Source organism: Clavelina lepadiformis, chromosome 5, assembly GCF_947623445.1.
Source record: "Clavelina lepadiformis chromosome 5, kaClaLepa1.1, whole genome shotgun sequence".
NCBI lineage: Eukaryota > Metazoa > Chordata > Ascidiacea > Aplousobranchia > Clavelinidae > Clavelina > Clavelina lepadiformis.
In genome coordinates, this window is record NC_135244.1 from 8,286,763 (window position 1) to 8,298,801 (window position 12,039).

The 12,039-nt window shown below is 35.4% G+C and overlaps 3 protein-coding genes across 3 annotated transcripts; 2 read left to right on the forward strand and 1 right to left on the reverse strand.

The window, feature by feature from the left end:
• The first annotated feature begins 111 nt into the window (after positions 1 to 111).
• Positions 112 to 4,611, forward strand: LOC143458775 (uncharacterized). Its single transcript, XM_076955635.1, has 10 exons — positions 112 to 264; positions 1,572 to 1,779; positions 1,914 to 2,467; positions 2,600 to 2,814; positions 2,926 to 2,998; positions 3,258 to 3,439; positions 3,566 to 3,680; positions 3,769 to 3,939; positions 4,072 to 4,205; positions 4,397 to 4,611. Exons 1-10 carry the CDS (start codon positions 230 to 232, stop codon positions 4,609 to 4,611), a joined length of 1,902 nt encoding a protein of 633 aa, XP_076811750.1. The 5' UTR covers positions 112 to 229.
• A 279-nt stretch (positions 4,612 to 4,890) lies between these two features.
• Positions 4,891 to 7,266, reverse strand: LOC143458777 (uncharacterized). Its single transcript, XM_076955637.1, has 5 exons — positions 6,504 to 7,266; positions 6,184 to 6,394; positions 5,915 to 6,114; positions 5,513 to 5,713; positions 4,891 to 5,324 (listed from the first exon to the last, which is right to left on the reverse strand). The coding sequence occupies exons 1-5, from the start codon at positions 6,526 to 6,528 to the stop codon at positions 4,891 to 4,893; spliced, it is 1,071 nt and encodes a 356-aa protein (XP_076811752.1). The 5' UTR covers positions 6,529 to 7,266.
• A 2,125-nt stretch (positions 7,267 to 9,391) lies between these two features.
• On the forward strand, positions 9,392 to 10,629 carry LOC143458941 (uncharacterized). The gene is made up of 4 exons (XM_076955853.1): positions 9,392 to 9,400; positions 9,662 to 9,752; positions 9,839 to 10,046; positions 10,179 to 10,629. Exons 1-4 carry the CDS (start codon positions 9,392 to 9,394, stop codon positions 10,222 to 10,224), a joined length of 354 nt encoding a protein of 117 aa, XP_076811968.1. The 3' UTR covers positions 10,225 to 10,629.
• Positions 10,630 to 12,039: the final 1,410 nt, after the last annotated feature.

Below are 12,039 nucleotides of genomic sequence, written 5' to 3' on the forward strand. Positions count from 1 at the left end.
TGTAGCACAAGTTGACAACATGAGTTAGGTTTGATGTTATCATAGAATGATACATAACAATGACCATTGTGATTTATCAGTTGCGGGTTCATTGTTGTGGAGGTTGTGAACATGAAATTGGTGTTGCTATGTACCGTACCGTGAATTGCTTGAGTGTTTTCTTCTTATACCTAAAACGTCTGAGGCAAAGATGTAAGTTGGATGAAGGGTGTTACCTAGCCCTAGTACGATGAATTTACCTCTAACGCAACGGGAGCAAATCAGGTTAGATAATAACTGACGTACAATGATATTGTGGCATGAGTCAATAAAGGTACCTGCTATTGTTGTGGCTCAGAATAGTTCAGATGGCTGTCTTTTTTTTTAAACAAACTGCACTAGTATGTTTTGTACCAAACTGCTTTCAGATCGGCTGAAGTTAACCTGTGGTAAACAGTTATCGAGTTATTGTTTATGCACAGTACAAATACAAGTAGCCTTCAGTGTAATAAGCACTAAGCAGCAAGCTGTTGATTGACTGACAAGAACTTACCAAAATGCCCCAATTTTACTGTGAACTACTTGCAAACTTGCTGTATTGTCAAGTGCCACACAGTCTAAAAATCGCCTTGATTTAATTCATAGTTTTTCCAAATTTTTTGTTGCACTTGATCATGGGTAACGTAACTAATAAGTTATTTAATATGTGGTTTTCATTAAAAAGTGACGTTATTTAGTCAGAGGCGGCTATATCGGTTGGACATATCTGATTAAGATGAATTGTTACTAAGCCTGTGACAAAAAAAACAGTTGAGTTAGTTTGGAAAGTTAGTAAATTTATAGAAAATGACAACAAGATTGACAAGAATGACAAAAAAAAAATTCAACAAGAGTAGGTCAAGCAGCCCGTTATTAAACGGGGACCCTGAAGATTGCAGTGATAATAATGACGTTGATGAAGAATGAGACCCAAACCTTCTGTAACTATTAAAATATAATTTAAGCCTCTAATAGCTATACTGTATCATTGTTGTCATGAAAAAATGAACTAATCAGGTTTTCGAAAATTTCATTCTTTGTTACGTAATTTACTAAAGCATGAGCGTTTACAGTTTAGCTAAGGTGCAAGAAATTAAAAATATTGAAACGTTATTATTACAACAGAAAAATATTTCTTGTTATTCACGGTTTGATCTGAAACTCACGCTAAGTGGCATCGCATTATCCCACCGAACGACGCAAGAGAGAGACGTAATGGTTCGGAGAAAAAGCCTTTATTATTATCGAAAAAAAAACATTTTTTTCACTCAGGCTTGCCCTGCAAATCGCTCTATTACTTAAATAAGACATATCTCACCTACCTGCTTTTTTGTACCTGGAAAAATCAGCTGGTAGTGGAGAACATAAAATCAACTAGCCTAAGTCTTGTTGCTCCAGCTACTCGTTTGAAAAATATCCCCTCAACCGCTACAAATCTAGTAGTACCGTCTGTCTCTGTTGGTTGTACTGCATGTCTTTCCAATAGTTTTATATCGTAATAATCTTAAATATTGTATCGAAAGCTACCGGATTTTTTTTATTTCTTTGCATAGGCTTTTAAAGCCATCCAGGCCGAAAGCTCCCACAGAATACAATTTGCAGTACAAGAGATGGCCACCGCGACCGTTCACGTACGACTCTTTCCGCATTGTGAATAGTTCCGACCGAAAGAAAACGCCTTCACTAAAGTCTGATTTGGAAAGTGCGTGCGAGACACGTTTCACATCGTCGACGGGATACCCTGCGTCTTCTATTACTAGAGTATGTTTCTAGTTGTGTAGACTTAGTAATATTGCAGCTACTACAAATACGTTTCTTGGCCTTTTTTGGAAGAAGAACTTTAATAGATTTTTTGCAATAGTATACATTGGAAAATTCCAATCTTTATTTTTCAGACTCAAGATCAAGCAAGTCATTCTGTCAACACAGTACAAAGTGCTTCCGAATCTGAGCCAGATGTTTTGAGCAAGGAATGGTTTAAGGATTATGAATTAACTTCGGCACTAAGAGCGAAAACCGCAGTTCTACATGACCGACCTGTTCGGCAGAAACCTGTAAGAAGCAATTCAGCAAAAAATAGCCGCCCAGCAAAATGTGGGCAGCTTGCGAGCACGTCTCAGGAAGAGCTAAGCAAAAAAGGCCAATTAATGGAAACGGAATTTTCGGTGAAACTTCGCCATTTAAACAATAGCCTTGGAAAAGATAAGCAACATTCAGTGCAACCTAGTCACTATCGTGAAGCTTGGACGAACGAAGATCATACTACCAAACAACAGAAAACTTCAGGTCACAAACCGAAGCAACGTGTTCGAAGTGATCCGCTCAAAATGCGCGACCTCTGCGCTGTAATTGATCACATCGACGGTGGAGACTGGTCGTCTGATTTACCAGCAGATTCGGGTTGCTTCGAAACTCTACCGTCTGAAAAATCTATTGCAAATATCAGGAGGTAAATATATACACTTTTTTTACGTTTGCAAAAACGAAACACTAAACTAGGTTAAATGTATAAATAGCACTTCGAAAATTTAAGTACAGTACATCGTTCAATGTTAATTACGCGCTATCTTCTCATTTGCAGCGATTCTGTCATTGACGTAAAACCTTTTGACATGGAAAAGCAACCAACCTCAAAATCGTCAACCAAACCGATCAATAAAGATTTACCCCGTGAAAACCGCCGCAAGAAATCTTCTATGTTGGAGGGAATAGACGAGGCAAGCTTAAGAAAAATATACGGAGACCTGTCTTCAGATGACATCAAGCGCTTGCAAAGAAGTTACAAAGGCGTTGTTGGTATTGCATTTGCATTGTAAAAATGCATTTTATGTATAACTCGTATACGCTATTATAGTGGGCCATATTTAAGCCCATATCTTTTTGAAATGACAAGGTATTCCATCTCAGATTTGAAAAAAAGCAACGGGAGACGCCCAAGTGCGGCTGACGATGAAAAAACATTCCAGCAGTACATGATGAGGTTTGTAGAATTGTCCCACCACGGGACTGAAATAATTGCTTCTGAACGCCGGCAGTCACTAAACCAGTTTTATTGTAGCTTTATAAATTATAAGATACTGTATATTTCTTATGCATGTCAACTTTCTGTGTAATATGAAACACACCGCACATACACAACATAACTAAAACACGTTATTGCGGAAGAGGTTTCTACAGCTCCACACTAACAGCCTACATAATTAACGATAGAGTTTTCTTTATGAGTCTTATTTATGTAGAAAGTCCAACTGCCCATTTACAATACGTACCAAGAAAAATTGGAATACAAGTTACGATTTGAATTATCGTAACTGGGATTTCCCCTCAAATGACGAGAATTTAAACGTTTTGTACCAGGCACGAAAGTCGCTTGTTGACAGCGACAAACAAAAATCAGATCCTCACCAATTAAGCGATAAAGGTAAATAGCAAAGTCATATTTTTTTTTTACAAAAGCGTGCAACTGTTCGTGTACAAAAGTGCTGAACTCAAGTCGTTTCTCGCATTGTTTTTTTGTTTCTAATTGATTAAGAGACATTTTTGGCAGATGAACAAATTGAAGAATCTGACAAAGAAGATGGTGAATCACTCTGGAAACCTGAACCAGATAAGACAAACCTACACGATAATATCGAATCAATGACCGATGTTATCAGAGATAGGTATAATAGAGAGGCTCATATAGGAGCCGAAATTGTTTCCAAATGATTCCTTTTTATGAAATTGTTTAAGGAATTTTTTTAACTCTAGAATGATAAAGGAAGCGGAGCGGGTAGAAGAACAGGAATATCGATCCTTGTTTCGCGAAGATGGTAAGCCAAAGATGACTACCACCACTTCATCTGGTGTCTTTAAAGACTGGAAAGAGAAAAAGGAGGCGACACCGATCTGGGCAAATAAAACCGTCGTTTCTTTGGGAAGGTTAGTTTTTCACATCACCCCACTCATCAGTTATGAATTTCGTGGGTGATTACTTTAACTTTTCACGTAAGTTTTATGGACTTAATTTACCCTGATCAATGAAATTAATTACTGGATTTAATGCTGTTTCAGTGCTCACTGGAATTTACCTTTAAATAAAAACGAAGACTGGAATTCGAAGCAAGAAAAAAACCATAGGAAAAATGAAAAAACTATTTCCCAATCAAAACATGCATATAAAATTAGGGTGTTTGACCCCACAGAAGGTTAGTAACGAATCGCGTGTGGTTTTTTATTGTAATTAATATTGTAATATTAATACTGTAATCACCAAGAAACACGCATTGAGTTTCAGTAAAATTAGGAATGTTTTTTATTACGCTGATGGCAAACCATATTATAATTTAGGGAGCAATTAATATGCCCAATAAATATATTAGTCACTTTGACTTTATAGATAAGCAAAGGCATCAAAACAGCAAAATGTCAAATGAAGTAATTTTAACCGATTTGGAAGATGGTGACAAACTAAAGCAGGACGTTGCTGCTGTGTCATCGGATCCTTTCATTGCTTTGTATTACCCTGACAGACGAACCAACTACAATTACTTAACGGAATACATGAGAAAATATCACCGATTTCCTGTACAGCAAAACAGAGTTCGTGTATAGCTCCACGGGCTTTGAGAACAGCCATTAATTAAAAGCAAACATTCATATCTACCTACTTTTCTTGTTGTCACTTCCAAAGCAAGTGGGCGTAAATCGATACGAAAAGTGCTTCGTGTGATGCACTTAAGTTGGTGACAATTAAAAAACTATTAAACTGTTGGCTTATTATTGTTATATGTATGTCGTAAATTAAAAACTACTTCGTAAAACTTGCACGCACACGCTGTAACCGGTTATAAATATTAATGCGATTTTCGAAACTTTCATAATTTGTGCAATTTAAACTTCAATGGGATCGCTGACATCACTTTCCCAGCTTTTTTTTGCTGAAAATATCCATTTCTGTACATTGTGATGGTCGCCATAGAAGCCGCTCGATGGACGTGCGGTTTGGTTATCAAAACGCCATAATCTCTCTCTTGATAGCGTCTTGTGTTTGACATTGGTAGTACCAGATTCACTGCTGCTTGAGTGGTTTTCATGTGAAATTTCTCTACGGCGCGGGTTTTCATGACTTGATAGGAAGGCTTTACGTCCGTTTTCTGATGCCTTTGCCGCTTTAAAGTAGCGCGTTATCAAAGTATTCTTTTCTGTTAAGCAAGTCAGGGTGTTGCTTGAGGACCACGGTGATTCAGCTTCACGGTTAAGACACGACTGTTGTGTTGGTGTTTTTATTATTTGCTCGCTGCGACGTGTTGTTCGGCGTCCGCCATCTAAAAATAACGATGCGTTTATAAACGTCACAGAATATCTGTTTATATAGCCCTAGCACTCTTAATATATTAAAATGACGCAATAGTGATATTTACAGCGCAATACTTAAAGATGTAGCCAGTTCAAAGTAAATATTTAACAATGATTTTAAATACATATACAGGGTAGTTGGGTGTTTCGTGCTTACTGCTAAGGAAAGATTTAGACGTAGCAATTTTATTTCTAGGATTTTCCATTGAATCCGATGTAATGGAAAGATATTTTCGAGTATTTAATTTAGCAGCACATTTTTGCAGAGCATTTCTTTCTGGAAATCCTGGAAGAGTCATTTTAGGTCCCTCCTTTGGCACCATTTGTCTGCTGGGGGGCGAAGTTATCTTTGTATCATCTGTCATATGATTACAACATGATTATTTTGTATTTTGTTAAAAGGGCACAGTTAAATAATGACGGTATAGCCTACCCAAACAAATACCGGTATATTTCCGTTTTTATATAAGCTATACAGAAGAAACCTTTACGTTAGTTAGACCTTTGGTTGATAACATGTTATAACTTATATTAACACTTTAAATTCTATGAACTATACCTGTCGTGGTCACTCGATCATAACATCCTGAGTTTTGACCCTCATCGGACGTAACATCAGAGGCAAGATTCAACGTGAGAGAAAGACGGCGTACAGTTTGTTGATGCTCCTGCGTACTTCCGTGTACAGTGTTCAGTCTACTTCTCGCAGACTTCACTCTTCTGTCGGCATGATGTTGCTTCAAGGCATTATTGGCATGTCTGCGAGAATGTCAAAATACAGTTAAACAATACGCATTTTCATTTTCCTATCAAAACCAGTTTGCCTACGGATGTTTGTGTAGCGTTGCTTGCGTTCCATACGCAGCAATTACGACATTAGAATCAAAGCCATGTTGTGGAACGCTGGATAAGGGACAAGTAAAAGGTCGTCTTCCTAAATCGTGTTTTATTGTCTTTAAACGTTGTCTGGTTAAAATAAATCTTGACGGCGCTATTCTCCACGAAAAAGATGGAACGACGTTCATTTCAAAATTTTCACCTAATAAAAATAAAAAATTCTAATACAAGCATTTAAAACCGGGTTTTCCTTTAGGTTATATCAACTCGACATACTTTATGCAATGTATCAATTTCAGCATAGGTCATACCTTTTTGCAGACCCAATACAGGCATACTTGTGTATGATAGCAAAACTTTTCTACATAATGATTCAAACTGCAAGGCAATGTAGAGTTTACACCTGAAAGAATTTCCTTATATATAATTTTTACGTGTTGCTGCCACTACTAACTTAACGGTTTAACTAATCAAAGAAGAAATGTTAAAAAGCGTAGGCTCACTTATAATCTATCATACTAAATGCCTAATACACAACAGTCTTTTCTATATAAGCTATATGCTACTCCGTAACACAGTTTACTGTTATAACAAGATCTTTATATGTCTGTGGTTGGGACAAACAGAGACACGTACGCACGTTTTGCCCTCACTACATTCAACGTCGTCAAAACAAGAACAGGGATTTAATCAATGATCAATTTCTGTAATAGACTGCACTATCGCAGTTTACACTTAAACCGCGAAGGAGAAATTCGTTTGCTTGTTGTGGGAAGTTTTGTTTGATATGTCACTTGCTTTACCTTATTTCTGAACCCTGGCTGAAGGAATTTGCGTGATAAAGTCTGAGTGCTTCACAAACGCGTTTGTCTTTGTTACTTAATAGTATCCAGCAAATTACACGCTTTATTTTTTCTCGACTGGTTCGAATGAAACACTTACAAATATAAACGTTAATAACCTCTGCCTGTAATACCAAAGCTTGTAGCAGACACTGTAGCTTTCAATGACGCTTTTGTTTTCATGGAGCAAAGTTTCCACTTTAACGGTGCTTGGACGTTTTAAGTGCGACTTCAGGAGAAACACATTGACCTTGTTTGCATACATGAGCATATGCTTCTCTCAATGAGCCTGGAAACAAAAGCAGAAACTCTTTTCGTTCCAGGTGCAAAGTTTTGTCAAAGGTTGATTTGTATTCTACTTTCTTAACTGAATTTCAACTTCGCGGAACAAAAATTGTGCATGAAATTAGTCTGAAAGCTGCCATTCTTTTATTTGCTATAGCCTACATAAAATGTATAGTGAATATAGTGTATTACGCTAGTCCAAAAACCTAAAATTTATTTCAAACCAATCTTTTGCATCCATTTTGTGCAAAAATGAGCGATGAGCGAATAACCCTCAAAGGATTGCGCTCGTGGTTTCGTTACCACCTTAAAAAAGAGGGTCAGTCCTAAAAAGGAGCAACACAAAATTGCATAAAAGCTTATAAGCGACATCATGTATTCTAAGACACTTAAAAAGAGCAAGTCAATTTCTGTGAGAAATGTAAAGATGTAAATATAAATTAAATATTAGCAAAATAATTCCAAGTCTTTTTTGCTGCTGCTATTTTAAAAGACTGTTTTTTAGAATAAAACCGAAATTTTATGCACTCCATACGTCATTCTGTACCTTACATATATCTTAAAAATTCCAAGGGATCGTGACCCCTAGGATAAGAGGGAACCTCTGGGATAGATTTATTTATTTCGTTCACTTTTAATGGCCTGCAATAACCTTCACATAGGGGTCATTGACGATGACATTATCGTCTGCACAGAAATAAAGAATTCAATCCGAAATATATACGACTATTGTCAAAAGTGTCATAAATTTTTTGAGTTAACCATCTTACATGTATTTGTATAAATGCGTTTCTATATGTGCACAACGCACAAGTTTATTGTGTTTGCGCACTGAGCTGTTTTTGAATAAAATATTTTTTCAACTTTGATAAGTTTTTGTTAATTGTGATCGGCATCTTAAAACCATCGTTATTTCCATGTCTGTTTTTAAGCATACTACGTTTTGGAACTTTAACGTGCATTAACGCATAATATTATCGACCAGCACTGTACCTTTTTTGCTCCATATCGTCATTGACATAAAAAAAATTTGAATGAATGATTGATTGATTTCCATGAACGAATTCCACTATTTATGAATTTATGTGAGGGATTTCCCCAATTTAAGAACCAAACAAACGTGAGTTCAAAATCGTTGATATAGATTGGAATTGTATACTTCGAATTTGTTCTCACTTCTCTTCCCCAGTTTTTGACTGTCGATGTAATTTATATGTCGATGATAGCTATAGTAGGTCGCTGGGCTCGTATTCTTATTTAAAACATTCACTGCTCTGCAACTAGGTGTCTGGCCGTCACTGAAGTAAGCTAGGCTACATAGTGTACATTTAAGACTGACGTGTATACACATTTTTGTTTTGTGATTATTAACAAGTACCATAAAGATATCTACAACACTATGTTTAAGCTGATTTCTGTTATTTATTCTATTTCCAGCTATCGGAGATGAAAAACTGTGCTAGCCTATTAATACAGTAGTTGATAATATTAAGCGTTAATACACAAAATATAAGTGACAAAACCTTGAAACATGCATGGTAAAAATTATGGTATCAGCTTGCTGGTGACCGCTAGCTATCAAGGCCACTAAATCCAATACAGCATGTTTACGACAACAACAATATAGATTAAAGTAGCTGACTGTATCGGTAGCTATTAGCGTATTATACAATAATACCTCGATAAGCTTTCCTATCAAAACATTAAAGCGCATGGCATCGGACAGATAGAATATCCTTGTTGGAAACACACTAGCAATTCTAACAATGTTACAAGTTTCAAAAATAGTTTTTATGACACTGAAATAAACATCAAAGCACGTTTCCAAGCTTCAAGTTGTTTACAAATCTTTGGTTAGCTTTCGCTCTTAGGTCAAAAACATGCAAACATTTACAATCTTGCACAAATTGTTACATCCATGTGAACACCACAATTCAAAACCTAGTGCTGCATTTAGTTTATGTTGCGTTTCATTACTTTCCAGCTTCTGCGTGAACCAGCCTTAGATATCTTTTCAGAAAATAGAATTGATAAATGTAAATAACTGGTGTAATCATGCATCTACCCACAAAATGAATATTGTATGTTTTGTATTTTCCTAGAATATGTACCTTAGTTGAATGTAATATAACAAATATTTCAATACTTTCATTTTACATGATATGTTAGCCAGTGATGGGATTCAAATATTTTAACATCCAGTTCTCTCACTAGCAGCATGCCATATTGACATAGGTCTATACATACACTTGTTAACAATTGGTTTGCAGAGGTCATAAAAATTCCAAGAACCGATTCAAACAAACCGGTGCAAACCGGCTGAATTCCACCACTGATTTTAGCCAAGTCCAACCCACCTTAACGTTACTTTTATTGCTGAATCAAGAAATGATGAACTTGTTGATCCATTGAGCACAGAATACCCTATTTATGGTATTACATGATTTTACGATGCAGCTCACCTCCAGAAAACTAATGTTACTGCATTTTATTCATAGTGTGCTTATTTTTTTTATTAGAAAGCATTTCTGTTCAAACAACCAATAAGCACACAGCAGCAAAATATCAAAAGGATAACAACGATGCAAGAGTGGATGAGTATGATGTATATGAAGAACCTGAAGGGATATCTGGTTCAGAAAAGCAATGTCAAAAAGATTCTACTATTAATCCAGTTGATAGTGTTTATGATGATGAAATAGTGACAACTTCTGTCATGAATGGAAGGTATGAGCAAATTTATTTGAAAGTTATAAATAACACGATCTATTTAAGACTTATTTTAGAGTAAAACTGTATAGATTGATTCAGATATCTTTATTACTGTAGTTTTTTGTTTCATTTCACATTTTGTTTCAGGGCTGCTGTTGCTATCACAATTGCTTCTGCCATTGCGAAACCATAGTTGCATTGCGAATCATAGTTACATGCCATCAGCGTATTCACACAAGTGGCATCGATGGATTATGACCCAATTACATCTCAGTCAAAAAATCATACTTTGGATTGGACATTGATTTTTCCACTTGGTTAAATTATTTAAGTGATTATTTTGTAAACCATGTTTGCACTTTAGCAGTATTGCTTGGTCAAATTTGTTTTTTTTAACTATGTCCAAAAAGCTAATTAATTCAAAAACGTTGGAATTTTATTGCGTGAGTTGTTTAAAAAATACCATTATTATTAGAATTCAAATTTTATGACAAATGGTCGTTGCTGACTCAAATTATACTTCTCGCTTTCATCATTACTTTACTTAAAAACTATTTTGTTTTAATTACTAAAACATGCTATGCAATTAAATAATTAAAAATTTGAAATCATTTTGTCTTCTTTTGGTCATTGGTGTCAGCTGTTTTTAAAAACAGAGACATTTTCAAAGTTTCCTGTGTCTAAAGATTCTTTGCAAATTAATGTTTAATGTATTTAGTTGACGTACCTACTGTTACTGTAAACAGTAACTGTTACAACATCTTTAAATCAATAAACTGAATTATGGTATGATATGATAATTTTTACCTTCGGTCAGAGGAAACTTTATGCACAACTTATACCCGGCAACAATACCCCATCACTCGAGCCTTGGTTATCAAGCTAGTCTTTGTGTAAGTTCGGATTGTCACACATTTTTATTTGTTTTTTTTGTATTATTTTGCCGAAATTTAGAACTGTTTATCGGGTTTACTGAACAGGAGTATGCGTTGTTAATGTCTTGCTCAGGGGCAATACAACAGTAGTGCCACTGGGTATCAAATATGATACACAAGCCACATTTTTGTGAGACCAGCACTCAAACCACTCAGCAACCATGCTGACAAACATATTAAACAATGAACTTGTTGAAATAGAACACCTTAGCATTTCAGATAGAGAGTCGTTTTTTCCTGATGTGATGTTATATGTGTATTTTTCAAAACATTGTTTTGTATATATTTTTTGTTTACAGCCATACACAAAAATGTATCTTTTGTTTAATAAGTTGAGTTGATCATGGATGAATGGTTGCTAAAATAGCAGGGATGCAAAACCTTCAGAAAATGAGGAAATTACTCATCCTAGATTACTGTTAATTTATAGTTAGCTCGATGGCACAGTAATTAGATCACTGTGCTCACATTAATGCAGTCTGGGTTACATACCCGGTGGCACTAACGTTGTAATACCCTTGAAAAGTTGCTAGTTGAACGATGCTATTTCTTGTTCAATGGTCCTGAAGAACAGTTTCAAATTTAAGCAATTAGATACAAAAATTACAAAAAAAAACAAATGTTTGTTTCTATCAAAATCTACACTGAAAATTTTCGGCGTAATTATTTTGTGCAAAATCTTTCTTCAGTCTAACGGTAAAGATTCAGATATCATACTGTATTACTGTACTATATTGTAAGCAATTCTTAGTGTAATGGTTGACGTTGACTTTTTGGTAAATGAAATTTCATTAGTAGGAAAAAATTTTAAATTGGCACTTCAGGTTTTATGATCTTCCTTGTATTTGAACTGTCAAGTTGAGGATGTTATATTAGAAAATATTGATCTTACCATTGTCTTATGCATTAGTACTTAAAAAAGAAGACCAAAATATTTTTAGTGGCTGAAGATTTTTTTACAGCAATTGACTAACGAACATCATTGATAGTATTTTTTAGAACCAATATAACATTGTATATTGTGAGTCTTTGGTACTAAGAAGGCTAGTGTAAGTCACAAGAAGCTTTTTCTC